General features: G+C 36.9%; 1 protein-coding gene across 1 annotated transcript in view; it reads left to right on the top strand.

Moving 5' to 3' along the window:
• arr (low-density lipoprotein receptor-related protein 6) overlaps nucleotides 1–13,993 on the top strand; it is a 324,124-nt gene extending 310,131 nt beyond the window's left edge. The window contains exon 18 of the mRNA XM_090386404.1: nucleotides 12,410–13,993. Coding sequence (XP_090242530.1) covers nucleotides 12,410–13,811 — 1,402 coding nt within the window. The 3' untranslated portion in view covers nucleotides 13,812–13,993. The remainder of the gene's footprint in view (nucleotides 1–12,409) is intronic.
• Nucleotides 13,994–14,234: the final 241 nt, after the last annotated feature.

Below are 14,234 nucleotides of genomic sequence, written 5' to 3'. Positions count from 1 at the left end.
CACCCGGAAATTGGGGATGATGAGTTTCAGTACGGCTTGTATAATGTATTTAGGAAGGATAGGTTAGATAGAAGGGGTGGTGGGGTAATGCTTCTTATCAGAAGCAGCCTGAGTGCGACGATAGCTTTCCCGGATTCAGACGTCTCACATGCTAGTATAGAGTCTGTATGGTGTGAGATAGTTGGAAACAAAGGTATAATGCGAGTAGGAGTAATCTACAGACCAGGTGATTGTGAAGATTATGACAAAAGCCTCTACATGCAAATGGAATGGGCAAGTAAGCGTCAATGCCTTATTATGGGTGATTTCAATCTGCCTCTAATTGATTGGAGTAAATGGGAAGGAAACTCGACATGGGGAACAAAATTTTTAAATCAACTAGATGACTGTTATTTGTATCAACATGTCAGGGAAAATACTAGAGAAAAGAATATCCTAGACCTCATCATCACACATGAATCAGATGACATAACAGGGCTGACAGTAGAGGAACCAGTAGCAGGAAGTGATCACGGAGTTCTACGGTGGATGATGACGAGAGAGGTAGCAGAAGTAAAAGGCAAAGGAATGGGTTTTAATTTCAGAAAAGGAAATTACGATGCCTTAAGGTACTACATGGCCTCTATTAACTGGGTAGATATCGCGCAGAGAATGAATACAATTGAACTGTGGTACGCTTTTAAAACATTAATCACAGATGCCTTGAATGCGTATATACCATTAAAAAAATACTCCACGAGGAGGGTTCCAAGTTGGATGACTAGTGAAGTTGCCGCATTACTTGAGCAGAAAAAGGTGGCATGGAAAGGTTACAGAACAATAAAAAGTACTGAAGCCTATAACAGCTACAAGGTGATGTGTAATAGAGCCACAGAAAAGGTTCGACAGGCAAAGGCAGTTTATGAGAAATCACTAGCAAACAGAGCAAAGAGGGGGGATAAAGAATTCTTCACATATATAAATGCCAAGAAGAGCAGGACAAACCAGATCGGACCTTTATGTAAGGGAAAGGGGATAGTAATAAATACACCAGCTGCCGTTGCAGATGAACTCAACAGTTATTTTGCATCAATATTTACAAATGAAAAGCCTTTTGTGGCAAAGGGAAATTGTGGGAGCGAAGTTAAAAAATATGTAATTAATGATATTGAAATTTCGCAAGATTATTTAATGAAAAAACTTTCGAGCCTACAGACCAGTAAGGCTCCTGGAGTTGATGGAATATATCCTATAATCTTAAGAGAGGCAGCAAGCGAGTGCATTGAACCATTGAGGCTAATTATGCGAGCATCATTAGACTCTGGGGAGATTCCCTTGGATTGGAAAAGTGCAAATGTATCTCCCATACATAAGGGTGGCTCTAAAAGTGAAGTTGGAAATTATCGACCTGTCAGTCTGACTTCAGTAGTAGGGAAAATCATGGAGGCAATGATCAAGGGTGGAATTCAGGATCATTTGGATTGAATTGAAATTCTCAAGGATACTCAGCATGGTTTCGTAAAGGGAAAATCATGTTTAACAAATCTGGTTCGCTATTTCGAAAGGGTCACTCACGAGCTGGATTTAGGGAATAATTTCGACATTGTTTATTTAGATTTCAGCAAAGCTTTTGACTCAGTCCCACATGAGCGGTTGCTTTATAAGTTGGAACAGGTTGGAATCACTGGGAAAATCCTTAGATGGATAGAAGGATGGCTTCAGGGCAGGAGGCAGAGGGTTGTGATAAATGGCTATTCCTCAGATTGGGTTGATGTAAGAAGTGGGGTTCCCCAAGGATCAGTATTAGGACCACTGTTGTTTTTAATTTTCATAAACGACATTGATGAAGGGATAGAGGGCGTGATGTCTAAATTTGCAGATGATGTTAAAATTGGGAGAGTAGTTAATGATCACTGTCAAGCTGAGCTTCTTCAGAGAGACCTAGATAGACTTCAGGAATGGTCAGAAAAATGGCAGCTGTGCTTTAATCCAACAAAGTGTAAGGTATTACACCTGGGAAACAGTAATCCCAAAAAAACTTATTCACTTGGTGGAGTTCAACTAAAGCCAGTACTGGAGGAAAGGGACTTGGGTGTTACGATACGGTCAGACATGAAATTCTCTGAGCATTGTAAACAGGTTGCAAGGAAGGCCCATGGTGTCCTATCGATGATCTATCGAACTTTTGCAAGTAGAGATAGGGACGTGATAATCCCATTATATAAGGCTTATGTTAGACCACACTTGGAATACTGTGTTCAAGTATGGAGACCGCACCTGAAGAAAGACATCGAGCTTCTTGAAAGGGTGCAAAGAAGGGTAACTCGCCTGGTGAGATCGGCAAAAGGGCGTCCTTATGAAGAAAGACTTCGAATATGTGGGTTGCAGAGTTTGGAAACTAGACACCTTAGAGGAGATTTGATTGAGGTGTTTAAGGCTCTGAGAGGCATCAGTAAAATGAATGAGGACAAAATTTTCAAGATTATAAATGATGCTAGAACTAGGGGACATAAATTCAAGTTACGGGGGGAAATGTTTAGATTGGATTGCAGGAAGTTCTATTTTAGCCAGCGAGTTATAAATTACTGGAATAAGTTGCCTTCATGGGTGGTAGAGGCCGACAGTTTGGGGAAATTCAAAGGTCATCTGGATAGTACTTTCGGGTAAGGGAAGCACATAGGATGATAGGTTTAATTTCCTTTTTATTTTATTTTTTTTATTTATTAATTATTATTATTTAGTTATTTATTTATTATTATTTATTTTTTTTTTTTTGTTTTTATCATTGTTTTGTTCGGATTTTTTTTTTTTTTTTTTTTTTTTTTTTTGCCATAGGCCATAGGCTTTCTTGCACCATGCGGCCGTTACTAATACTAATACTAATAATTGATTGAAGTGTATAAGGAGGTTCTGAGAGATGAAAGTAAAATGAATGAAGGTGGAATTTTCACTAGTTTAAATGATTCCAGAAATAGAAGCCATCAATTCAAATTACTGGGTGGGGGGGGGGGGAGACTGAATTTCAGGGAGTTTTCTCTGATCCAGCAAGTTGTTAATTACTGGAATAACTTTCCTCCATGGGTGGTTGAGGCTGACATCTTGGTGAAATTCACAGGTTGGCTGGATAGACACTTATTCAAGGAGGCATTTTTTTCAAATTCTATCAAATAGGCATTTTATTTTCTTGTCTATTATTATTGTTGTTGTTTTGACTAGTGCAGTAAATGCCTAGGACTTCCTTACACCTCGTGGCTAATACTAAAAATAAAATTAAATTATTTAAAGTCTTTTTCTTTTACCTTAATACATTATATAAAACAGGATTTATTTAATTTTACCTTGCATCCGATTATCCAGAAAATTTGGCTATCTGGAAGAGGTCTAATATTATTTATTCCGGATAACTAACGCTCTACTTAAAAAATTGTTTTTTACACTTATTTTTAGAAAAAAAAAAAAGCAACTTATTAATGCCCCCAATGAGACAGAGAGTGGTAATCAATGGACACTGCTCATCGTGGACTAATGTTATTAGTGGAGTCCCTCAGGCTCAGTGTTGGGTCCATTATTGTTTTCTGTATTTATAAATGATATTGATGATGGTATATCAAGCTTAATGTCCAAGTTTGCAGACGATACAAAGGTTGGCAGGGTTGTCAAGGACACTACTGACACTATGCTGCTGCAACAGGATCTGGAAAGGTTGAGCAGATGGGCTGAGAGGTGGCAAATGAAGTTTAACATTGACAAATGTAAAGTACTACACATGGGAAACAGCAACCCCAGAGCAACGTATCAACTCTGTGGTACTACACTGACAGTGGTAGAGAATGAAAGGGACTTGGGGGTGGTTGTGCAGGCAGATATGAAGTTCTCTGAGCAGTGCAGACGGGCTGCAAGAGTAGCTCATGGAGTATTGTCAATGATATACAGGAATTTTTCCAGCAGGGATAAGGAGGTGATTATTCCCTTGTATAAGGCAATGGTCAGGCCACACCTGGAGTACTGTATACAGGTCTGGAGGCCTCATTTGAAGAAGGATGTAGAGCTGCTGGAACGAGTACAGAGAAGGGCAACAAGATTAGTGAATGGAACAAAGGGGTGCTCTTACGAAGAAAGGCTTAAGTTTTGCAAATTACAGTGTCTGGAGACTAGGCACCAGCGAGGTGATCTGATGGAGGTGTATAAAGCCTTGAATGGTTTGAGCATGTTCAATGCTGATGGGATTCTTCCTCTAGCTCAGAATAATCACCTCAGAGGGCATAAATTGAAATTGAGGAAAGACAGATGTAGGATAGACGTGCGGAAATTTGCCTTTAGCCAGCGGGTGGTTGGTTGGTGGAACAGACTTCCATCCCTTGTAGTGGAGGTTGATAGCCTAAATAAGTTTAAGGCTCAGCTGGACAGGTATTTTGAACGAACAGAGGGGTGAAGTGGAAGTGGGTTTTTTTTTTTTTTTTTGGCTGATGCTGCATAAGCTTGCTTTCTTGCATCAAATGTCTCTACTAATGCTAATGCTATATAAAACAGGATTTATTTAATTTTACCTTGCATCCGATTATCCAGAAAATTTGGCTATCTGGAAGAGGTCTAATATTATTTATTCCGGATAACTAACACTCTACTTAAAAAATTGTTTTTTACACTTATTTTTAGAAAAAAAAAAAGCAACTTATTAATGCCCCCAAAAATTGGGGGAAAAAAAGTGTTCTAGATAAAAAATGACTCTTCTATTAGCCTCTTCCATTTTCCGGTTAAAAATACTCATATGTGCATGAAATGTCAAATTTTCCACGAGTATATATTTCTGCTTATTATGTATATAAACATATTTTTAAAAATAATATATATATACAGGCTGGCCTCGATTAATGTGATTAATTCATCTCGTGAGCGCATTGCGTAAAACGGAAGCGCATTAATCAAATATAATAATCAATAGGAAAAATTATAATTGGTATGTGACCTTCAGGAATGTCCATAAAGAATTTTAAAAATACCTTTTAAATAACTTTGTAACTGTATACTATGTAAAATATAATAAAAATAATTATAGAATTAAATGTTTATTGCATAAAATACATAATGAAGAAACTTTTTGTTTAAGGTTCTCTGCGATTTAAAATATTTTGCCTAGTTCTTTTGCCGTTATCTCCTTTGCAGTAACATTTTCATCTGGCTCACACTCTTTTTTTTCAACTTCTTCGTATGCATGCTGTTTCTCTATTTGAAGGAGATCGTTGTCTTAGCTGTTCTGAATGCAAATTCCTGGATTCTCGAACTTTAGCCATACCCAAGCCTTTGAAACCAAGGTCATTACCAATATTAGTTATGTCTTCAATAATGTTTTGAACGGCATCTTTAAAGCCAGTAAATCGTTTGCGCTGTCACTTCTTCCCTGCTGCATGAATGTTTTCAATGGCCACTTGTATGTTATATTTTTTCCAAAATACTGGTACAGAAATTGCATTGTCTCCTGTTGTGCAAATGTTCTACAGAGATAGTAAGCCTTGAAAGTTGCAATCATCCCTTGATCCATGGGTTGCAATAACAAAGTTGTATTTACCGGTAAAAAAACAACTTTCACATTATAAGTCACCAAGTACAGAAGGATGTCCAGATGCATTATCTAAAAGCAACAGAGCTTTAAAAGTAAGATTATTTTTCTTGCAATAGGCTTCAACTGTTGGACAAAAATAAGATGTAAACCAGTCTTCAAATAGGGCTTTGGTCATCCATACTTTTTTATTTGAACGCAAAATGACTGCAAGAGTTTGATGGCTGTATCCTTTTAAAGCCCTAGAATTTTGTGTACGCTGCACAAGCATAGGCTTCAATTTAACATCACCTTCAACGTTACCTCATAATAAAAGCATTAGTCGATCTTTAGAGACATTATACTCAAGTCGGGATGCTTCATTTGCAGCCAAATAAGTTTTAGTTGGCATCCGTTTCCAAAATAGGCATGTTTCATTTACATTAAATATTTGTTGATTGTTGTATTCACCACCATGAATGATTTTTTCCAATTCTGCAGGAAATTTGGCTGCGGCATCTTCATCAGCACTAGCAGCTTCCCCTGTTACTTTAATATTATGCAGTCCTGCTCAATTTTTGAAATGTTGAAACCACCCTGAACTAGCAACAAACGTTTCAGTCTCCCCTTGGTATTTTGTTTCTATGAGCTTAGTAAAAATGTTAATTGCTTTGCTCTGAATATTGTCCTTAGATAATGGAATTGTTTTTTGATTGTAGTCTTCTATCCAAATTGATAAAAGGCTTTCCATTGCAATCATTATTGGAGTTCTGTTTCTGGTATTTTGTATTCGTCCTTACAGTTCAAAGTAGTTTATTTGGTAGACTTGCTGTATCCTAGATCTCTTATGATTTTCGCATGGTTTGCACCACTTTCATGTTTTTTAATATCTTCAAGTTTTTCAGCTAAAGTAATAACTTTTTTTTTTTATTGTAATCATTGATGGTGTTAATTCTTTCTTTTATCCATAATTAACAGGGGTAGAAAATTAAGAATTTTTAAATATGTCTACTTCCGAAGGAACACACTGAGGTGGGCAGTGGGCAAGCATTTGTTTATTGGCCGTTATACACTTACGGCCAATAAACAAGCTCGCAATTCAAATCTTTTTCAACTATCACATAAAAAAGATTGCGTTAACTGGAAATTTGCATCGCGTAAAGTAAAAAGTGGTGTAATTTTTTCAAATTGCATAACTGAAAAATGCATTAATCACACTTGTATTATGCACGGCCTGGCTGTATACAGTTTTTATTATTATTATTATTATTATTAGCCATATGATGCAAGGAAGCCTGAGGCTTATGCTGCACCAGCCAAAAAAAAAAAAAAAAAAAAAAAAAAACATTCCCACATTACCGAGAGAGAGAGAGAGAGAGAGAGAGAGAGAGCACGCGAGTCAGAAGTAGAAGGGAATCCAATAAAGAGAAGAATAATGATATCCAGCTCTAGGACTCTGGGTTTGCCAAGCCCTGGAGCATTACCCCTGGGGTAAATATATCGGGCTTAATGTCTAAGTTTGCAGGCAATACAAAGGTCGGCAGGGTTGTTAACAACACTAATAACAGTACACTGCTGCAACAGGATCTAGAAAAGTTGAGTAGATTGACTGAGAGGTGGCAACTGAAGTTTGACATTGACAAATGTAAATGCTGTATATGGGAAGCAGTAACCCCAGAGTAATGTATCAACTGTGTAGTACTACACTGACAGTGGTAGAGAATGAAAATAACCTGGGGGTAATTGTGCAGGCAGATATGAAGTTTTCTAGGCAGTGAAGACAGTCTGCAAGAGTAGCTCATGGTGTCTTATGAATGATATACAGAAATTTTTCTAGCAGTGATAAGGAGGTGATTATATAAGGCAATGGTCACACCTTGAGTACTGCATACAGGTCTGGAGGCCTCATTTCAAGGACAGTAGAGCTGCTGGAATGAGTACAGAGAAGAGCAACAAGGTTAGTGAATGAAACAAAGGATTGCTCTTATGAAGAAAGGCTTAAGGTTTGCAAATTACACTGTCTGGAGACTAGGCACCTGCGAGGTGATCTGATCGAGGTGTATAAGGCCTTGAATGGTTTGAGCATGTTCAATGATATCCAGCTGACGGGATTCTTCCTCTTGCTCTGAATCACCTGAGAGGACATAAATTCAAATTGAGGAAAGACAGTTGTAAGATAGATGTGCAGTAGTTTTCCTTTAGCCATCAGCGGGTGGTTGATTGCTGGAACAAACTTCCATCTGTCGTAAAAGTTGACAGCTTAAATAAATTCAAGGCAGAAAAAGGGCATAAATTCAAATTGAGGAAAGACAGTTGTAGGATAGATGTACAGAAGTTTGCCTTTAGCCAGCAAGTTGTTGATTGCTTGAACAATCTTTCATCTGTTGCAGTAGAAGTTGATAGCTTAAATAGATTCAAGGCAGAACTAGACAAACATTTGGAGCAGGTGGATGGGTGAAATGAGAAGGGGGGGGGGTTGGCTGATGCTATATAAGCTTGCTTTCTTGCATCATGTGCCTTTGCTAATGCTATGAATGTTATGACACAGAGTATATCAGGCATATCAAATTTGCTTCAGTCGCATAGAATAAAAGAAGTGATTTTTCAACATTCAATATTCTGTATTTTGGAAACCTTCTGATAGTCAATGAAATTAAATTTTTACTGTGTCACTTGGCAATCAACATTGAACTATACAACATTGTACGTACGCATGCCCACTTATGTTTGTTATACTTGCTGTTGAACGACACAGAAGTGGTAAAAGTTTCCATTTTCCTAGTATGAAGATATACTACTTCTTTCAACTGAACAATACACTGCATCCAATTTTGGGGAATAACACAACCAAATTCTGTTCATTTTAAGACCCGATTTGTTTATTGTTTTGTAATACTTTTTCTGAAAACAACCACTTGCTGTGATTTTTTGGGAATGGACCATTAGGTCTACAAGTTCCATGTTAAATAACTCTCTTCATATTTGTTGCTATTATGTGTGTCACATGATCTCCTTAACAGACGGCACTGACACTCACTGTGTTCCAGCCGTGCCATGTACCTACCAGCCCTGGAAACACGAGGCATGCTGAGATTTTTCTGGGTTTACGAAATGCAATACGAAACCGAAAAATTAAAAAAACAAAGAACTTGTTTATTAGTTTTGTTCTCGGCTGAATAAATCCGAGGGTGTGGGGGCTGCAGCCCCCACAGAGACGGGGGTATGGGGGCGGTAGCCTCAGAAAAAAAAAAATAAATAATAAATAAAATTTTTTTTTTTTTTAAATTAAAGGGTAAAGATTCAATATCGGGTACAGCCACCAAAAATGGCGGCGAGGAGAGGAGGGGGGAAAGCAATGATTGACGGGTTGTGACTCCGCCCAATCACTGCGTTCTCCCTCCTCTCCTCGCCCGGTGGATTTGAAATGACACGCAGACGGCACTTGGCACAGCAACAAATATGTGGTGGCTGAAAACAAATGAAGAAAAAGCAATTTTTAAAAAACCAAGAAACAAAAATTTACACGAAATGCAATCACTCATTCTTCTCGCCCGTACATAACTGGACTATTTCGCGAGCATTAACAACAATAATTTCTGATGCCAGTGAACACATAAATGCTTCTTTTTTTTTTTTTTTTTTTTAATTTTTGGTGGGGGCTGCCACCCCTAACCCCCGCTATTTCCACCCACAAAATTGGAGCTGAAAAAGAAAAGGTAATTTAAGTGTAAATAGAGGGGAAATTTTACAAAACAAATGCACGTTTTTCTATGCTATTTTACATGCATTAACAATGAGAAAGGCTGAAAAGCAAACGAAAAGGTCATTTTAGGGGAAATTTTACAAAACAAACAAATGTTTCTATGAAAAACATAAATGCACGTTTTTCTATGCTATTTTACGAGCATTAACAGTGAGAAAGGCTGAAAAAGAAAAGATAATTTTAGGGGAAATTTTACGAAACAAACAAAAACGCCCATTTTTCTGTGCTATTTCTATGAAAAACAATCAGATTGAACTGAGACAATGAAAAACCACTCACCTCATCGGTCGGGTGTCCTCGTTCAATCCTCGGTTTCAGGTTTATTACACTAAGCTCACAGCTTTTAAAAATTCCATAGTTAAATCGCTGCTGCCGGAATGTTTCCTTCGCCACATATACTCTTCGAGGTAGGAGTCGAACTGATCATTTACTTTCCTTAATGACAGTTGCCGTTTAATAGCACTCCATGTTCCCTCGATTTTGTTAGTGTTTTCCCGTTTCCTGTGAAAAATACTGACAAAGGAGATTTCACGGCAGCAAGCAACAGGCACCTGCACAAATCAAGAACTGACCAAAATGTGATTATATCATGGTATAACATGCAATCTTACATGTGTTTAAAGTTATAGTATATTTATTTGACACAGTGTCTGCCATTATGCGTACGAAAATTTGAAGTTATGTGCATGAAACCCCATCATGTTATACTCTTTTTCACTGGCATTTCAATTTATTGTTGTACATTAAACTTAAAATTATGAGCATATTTTGTGTATAAAATTTTTTATACAGTTCCTATACAGCAGGCCCCCGTTATAACGCGGTTCGCTTTACGCTGATTCGCTATAACGCTGTTCTTATATTATAACCCGTATCTGACTATAACGCTGTCACAGATCACTATAACGCTCTTTTACAGATTACATTTTTGACATATTTAACGAAATCGTTTCATTTGATGGAGTCGATAGCTTGAAAATGAATAGCAAAACAGCACTAAAACGTTTCCCACACCGACTTGAGCAATTTTCCCACGCTCAGTGAAATTTTCTCTCACGCTAATTTAAGTACAGTCACTTGTTACGTAGTTCCGAGATCAACATTTTAAAAAATGATCAAATATATTGCTTGTAATATTTGCGTTATATGCATTTATCCGAAGTCTAGTTAGTCATCACTCAGTACAGTATTAGACATCGTGCGTAACGGACAGTTTACTTGAACATTGTATCATAATTAATTCAACCAACGCAGTTATATTTTCGAAGAGCTAATAATGACCGACAGGAATGAAAATGCAACAATGTCTGGGCGCAGTAACGAAGACTATAAATGTAAGAAAAAGACTGAATTTGAAAATTAAATTAGACGTTTTGAAGCGAATCGTTCCGGTCAACGACAAGCGGATGTGTGCCATAATTTAGGACTCGCAAATTTAACTGTAAGAACAATTATGAAAAAATAAAGAATTAATTTTAGCAGCGGGAAAGATAGCTGTTCCACTGCAAGCAACTAGGACTAGACCGGCTATTAGGATTGAAATGGAAAGACTAATTTTTTTGAAGATAATATTCCAATGCAGAATTCAGTTAAGTTAAATATTAAAAAAAGAGAGAGAGAGAGAAAGAGACTAGCCAATACGATGATCTGAAGAAAACTCGCCTAAAAAAAAAAAAATGTGGAACCATTTAAAACTGGTAGAATAGATTTAAAATCCCGGGAGAAGCCGCAAGTGCAGATTAAGGAGCCGAAACTTTCAAAAAAGAACTTGTTAAAATTATTGAAGAGTGGTATTATGTGTTATACTTCTCAACAAGTTTTTAACATAGATGAAGCAGGACTTTTGTGGAAACGAATGCCTAAAAGAAGTTTCATATTGAAAGAACAAAAAACATGCCAAGTTTCAAAGCGTCGAAGGATCGGTTGACTTTATTGTTGGGTGGTAACGCTGCGGGCCATTTAAAATTAATACCCCTTTTAGTTTATTTGGAAGAGGGCCAAAGTTCAACTCAAAATCCACACATTTTTCATGATTAAATTCATCCATTAAATTAAATCAGTTAAATTCATTATTTTAATTGGAATTTTGTTTACTTTTGAGACGCAAGTAGTTACCACATAATTATACTATGTAATGCAGAATATTTTATATGTGCAAATATTTGAATATTAAATATTTTGACCGACATTTGTGCATCTTTTCATTATCGTTTATTATTGATTAGGAAATATCCTATGGCACCAACCGCAGCTCACAAATACATATGTTACCTTATGGGAAAGCGGCGCTCGCTTAGCGCGGATTCACTTAGCGCTCTGTTTTTCCGGAACGAATGATCAGCGTTAAGCGGGGGTCACCTGTATATTCATATTCTTACTAGCTCTCCTGTAAACAAATGAGTCCAAAAAAAAAGACAGTAGTGTTTGAAAAAATTGGAAAGCATTAAATCAGTGGCATCTAACCTTTTTTGGCTAGGAACCAAAAATAAAATTCTGAAGGTCACCGGCTGCAAGACTAGTTCCTTACTGTAAATTATGCATTTTTCACAACAGAATTTAATTTTTGTTATTCAATTAATTTTAATAATTAAATTCAGCACCTGGAGAGTAGGCACCTGCAATGTGATCCGATTGGGGTGTATAAAGCCTTGATTGGGATGAGCAAGCTAAATGCTGATGGGATTCTTCCTCTTGCTTAGATTAAGAACCTGAGGGGGCATAGATTCAAATTGAGGAAAGACAGTTGTAGAATAGATGTGTGGAAATTTGCCTTTAGTCAGCGGGTAGTTGATTGGTGGAGCAGACTTCCATCTTTTGTGGAGGTTGATAGCCTAAATAAATTTAAGGCTGAGCTGGACGGGCATTTGGAACGAATGGAGGGGATGAAATAGGTTTTTTTTAGGCTGATGCTGCATAAGCTTGCTTTCTTGCATCGTATGCCTCTGCTAAATATGAAAATCCACAATTATTACATAATACTAAAGACATTCCCATTATATGTTTATAATAAATTTCATTCATATTGTATGTAGATAAATTACAAATCGATTTCCCTTTTATGTTATTAAGTATAAATGCATATATTGTATGTTAGTATTTGTCATGTTAATGTTTTTTGTTTTCTTAATTAGGAAAATTCTTCTTTCGGATCAAATCTTACAACCCATATCATTAACTATTCATGGCAGTTATGTGTATTGGATTGATCGTGACCAGCAAGTAATAGAAAGGATAGATAAAATTACAGGTAAAAACAGACATCAGGTGCAGAGTAGAGTATCTCATTTGACGGATGTGGTTGCAGTCAGTTATTTAAGTTTGATACACATGCTGAATCATTCATGTACCATAAATAACGGCGGCTGTTCTCACTTATGCCTTGTTGGTAAAAATGGGAAGAAACAATGCTCGTGTCCAATGGAGTTAATATTATCTAATAATGAAAAAACTTGTATCAGTCCTCCAACCTGTCCTCCTGATCAATTTAGGTGTCACAGTGGAGGACCTTGTATTCCTGAAAAGTGGCGTTGTGATGGTATTACAGAATGTGAAGATATTTCAGATGAGATGAATTGTCCAGAGTGTAAACCCCGACAGTTTAGGTGCAGTAACGGTGATTGTATCGATCATGAACTTGTATGTGATGGAAAGCCACACTGTCAGGACCATAGTGATGAAAACTGTTGTCATAAAGATCAGTTTTTCTGCATATCTACTCGTGAGTGCATTCATATATCTCTTGTGTGTAATAATGAAAAGGATTGTATTGATGGTTCAGATGAAAATCCCATAAGTTGTAAGAGATTTGTGGATCGACGAACTGATGTAATGGAGTCAAAGGCTAAATATCCTGTTGGAATAATTATAGCAGTTGTAATCATCATATTAATTGGGTTCCTTGCATACTTCTGTAAACGAAAGACTCAAAGTCATAATGAGAATGAAGATACTGGTGATGTGATGATGTCATCAAAACCTCTTAACCCTCCAAAATATTCTTTTGCTGTCAGTGGTCAACAACAACAACAACATCCAGTAATGAGGCATTGTAGTACCATAGGTGGAGCAACTAGTTCTTGTATGTCTTTCCCACATAGTAGCTGTGGGCAAACATATGACAGGAATCACATCACAGGGGCATCTTCAAGTAGTTCTAATGGCACACCATATCCTCAGGAAACACTTAATCCTCCACCAAGCCCAGTAACTCTTCAGTCACAATGTATGTGTAGTGCTTGCTGTTCATCACACGCTCCCTCTTCACTTCGATCATATCGGCATTATCGATTTATGAGTCGCTTTCAGCATTCATCTCCCTGTAGTACAGATGTGTGCGATGATAGTGAGCCATATTCATCAAGGACACATCACATTTATTATACATCTCACCCGTCACCTCCACCCCCTTCTCTTAGAAGTCAGTATTTATCAGATGAAAACTGGATGAGCTGCCCGCCATCACCTTCAACCACAGAGAGAAGTTTTTGTAAGCCGTACCCACCACCTAATTCCCCAGTACCTGGATGTGATTAAGTGTAAAGTTGTTGGTAATGTAACTTTTGTATATTTTGTATATATGAATAATATGTACAGCAATTAAAAGTGAACAGTATGTTTTAGTACTCAGTACCCCCCCTTTTTTTATTGCAATAGGTGGAAAGGAAACTGTGGTACTTAAACCTGTAGCTCAAGTCTATCTGCCATCATATGTAAAATATTTCATACCATGAAAACACTGTTTTGTTCATTCAGCTAGGTTACATAAATTTTGTATGACTGTATATAATGAAGTAAAATTATTAAAAATTTTTATATTGAATTTTTTGAATTCCTTCTTTTTTGCCATCATTTCATTTCAAATAAAGCAAATTGTTTTATTTTTATTAAATACACCAAGCTGTTTTAGCTATTAAATTATCTGGCTTGCAATGGTTTTATTTGCTTAAATATTTTACT

Source organism: Mastigoproctus giganteus, chromosome 12 (assembly GCF_048544385.1).
Source record: "Mastigoproctus giganteus isolate SK-2022 chromosome 12, ASM4854438v1, whole genome shotgun sequence".
Taxonomy (NCBI): domain Eukaryota; kingdom Metazoa; phylum Arthropoda; class Arachnida; order Uropygi; family Thelyphonidae; genus Mastigoproctus; species Mastigoproctus giganteus.
Note: the sequence above shows the minus strand (reverse complement) of the source record. Positions and strands in the feature narration are given on the sequence as shown.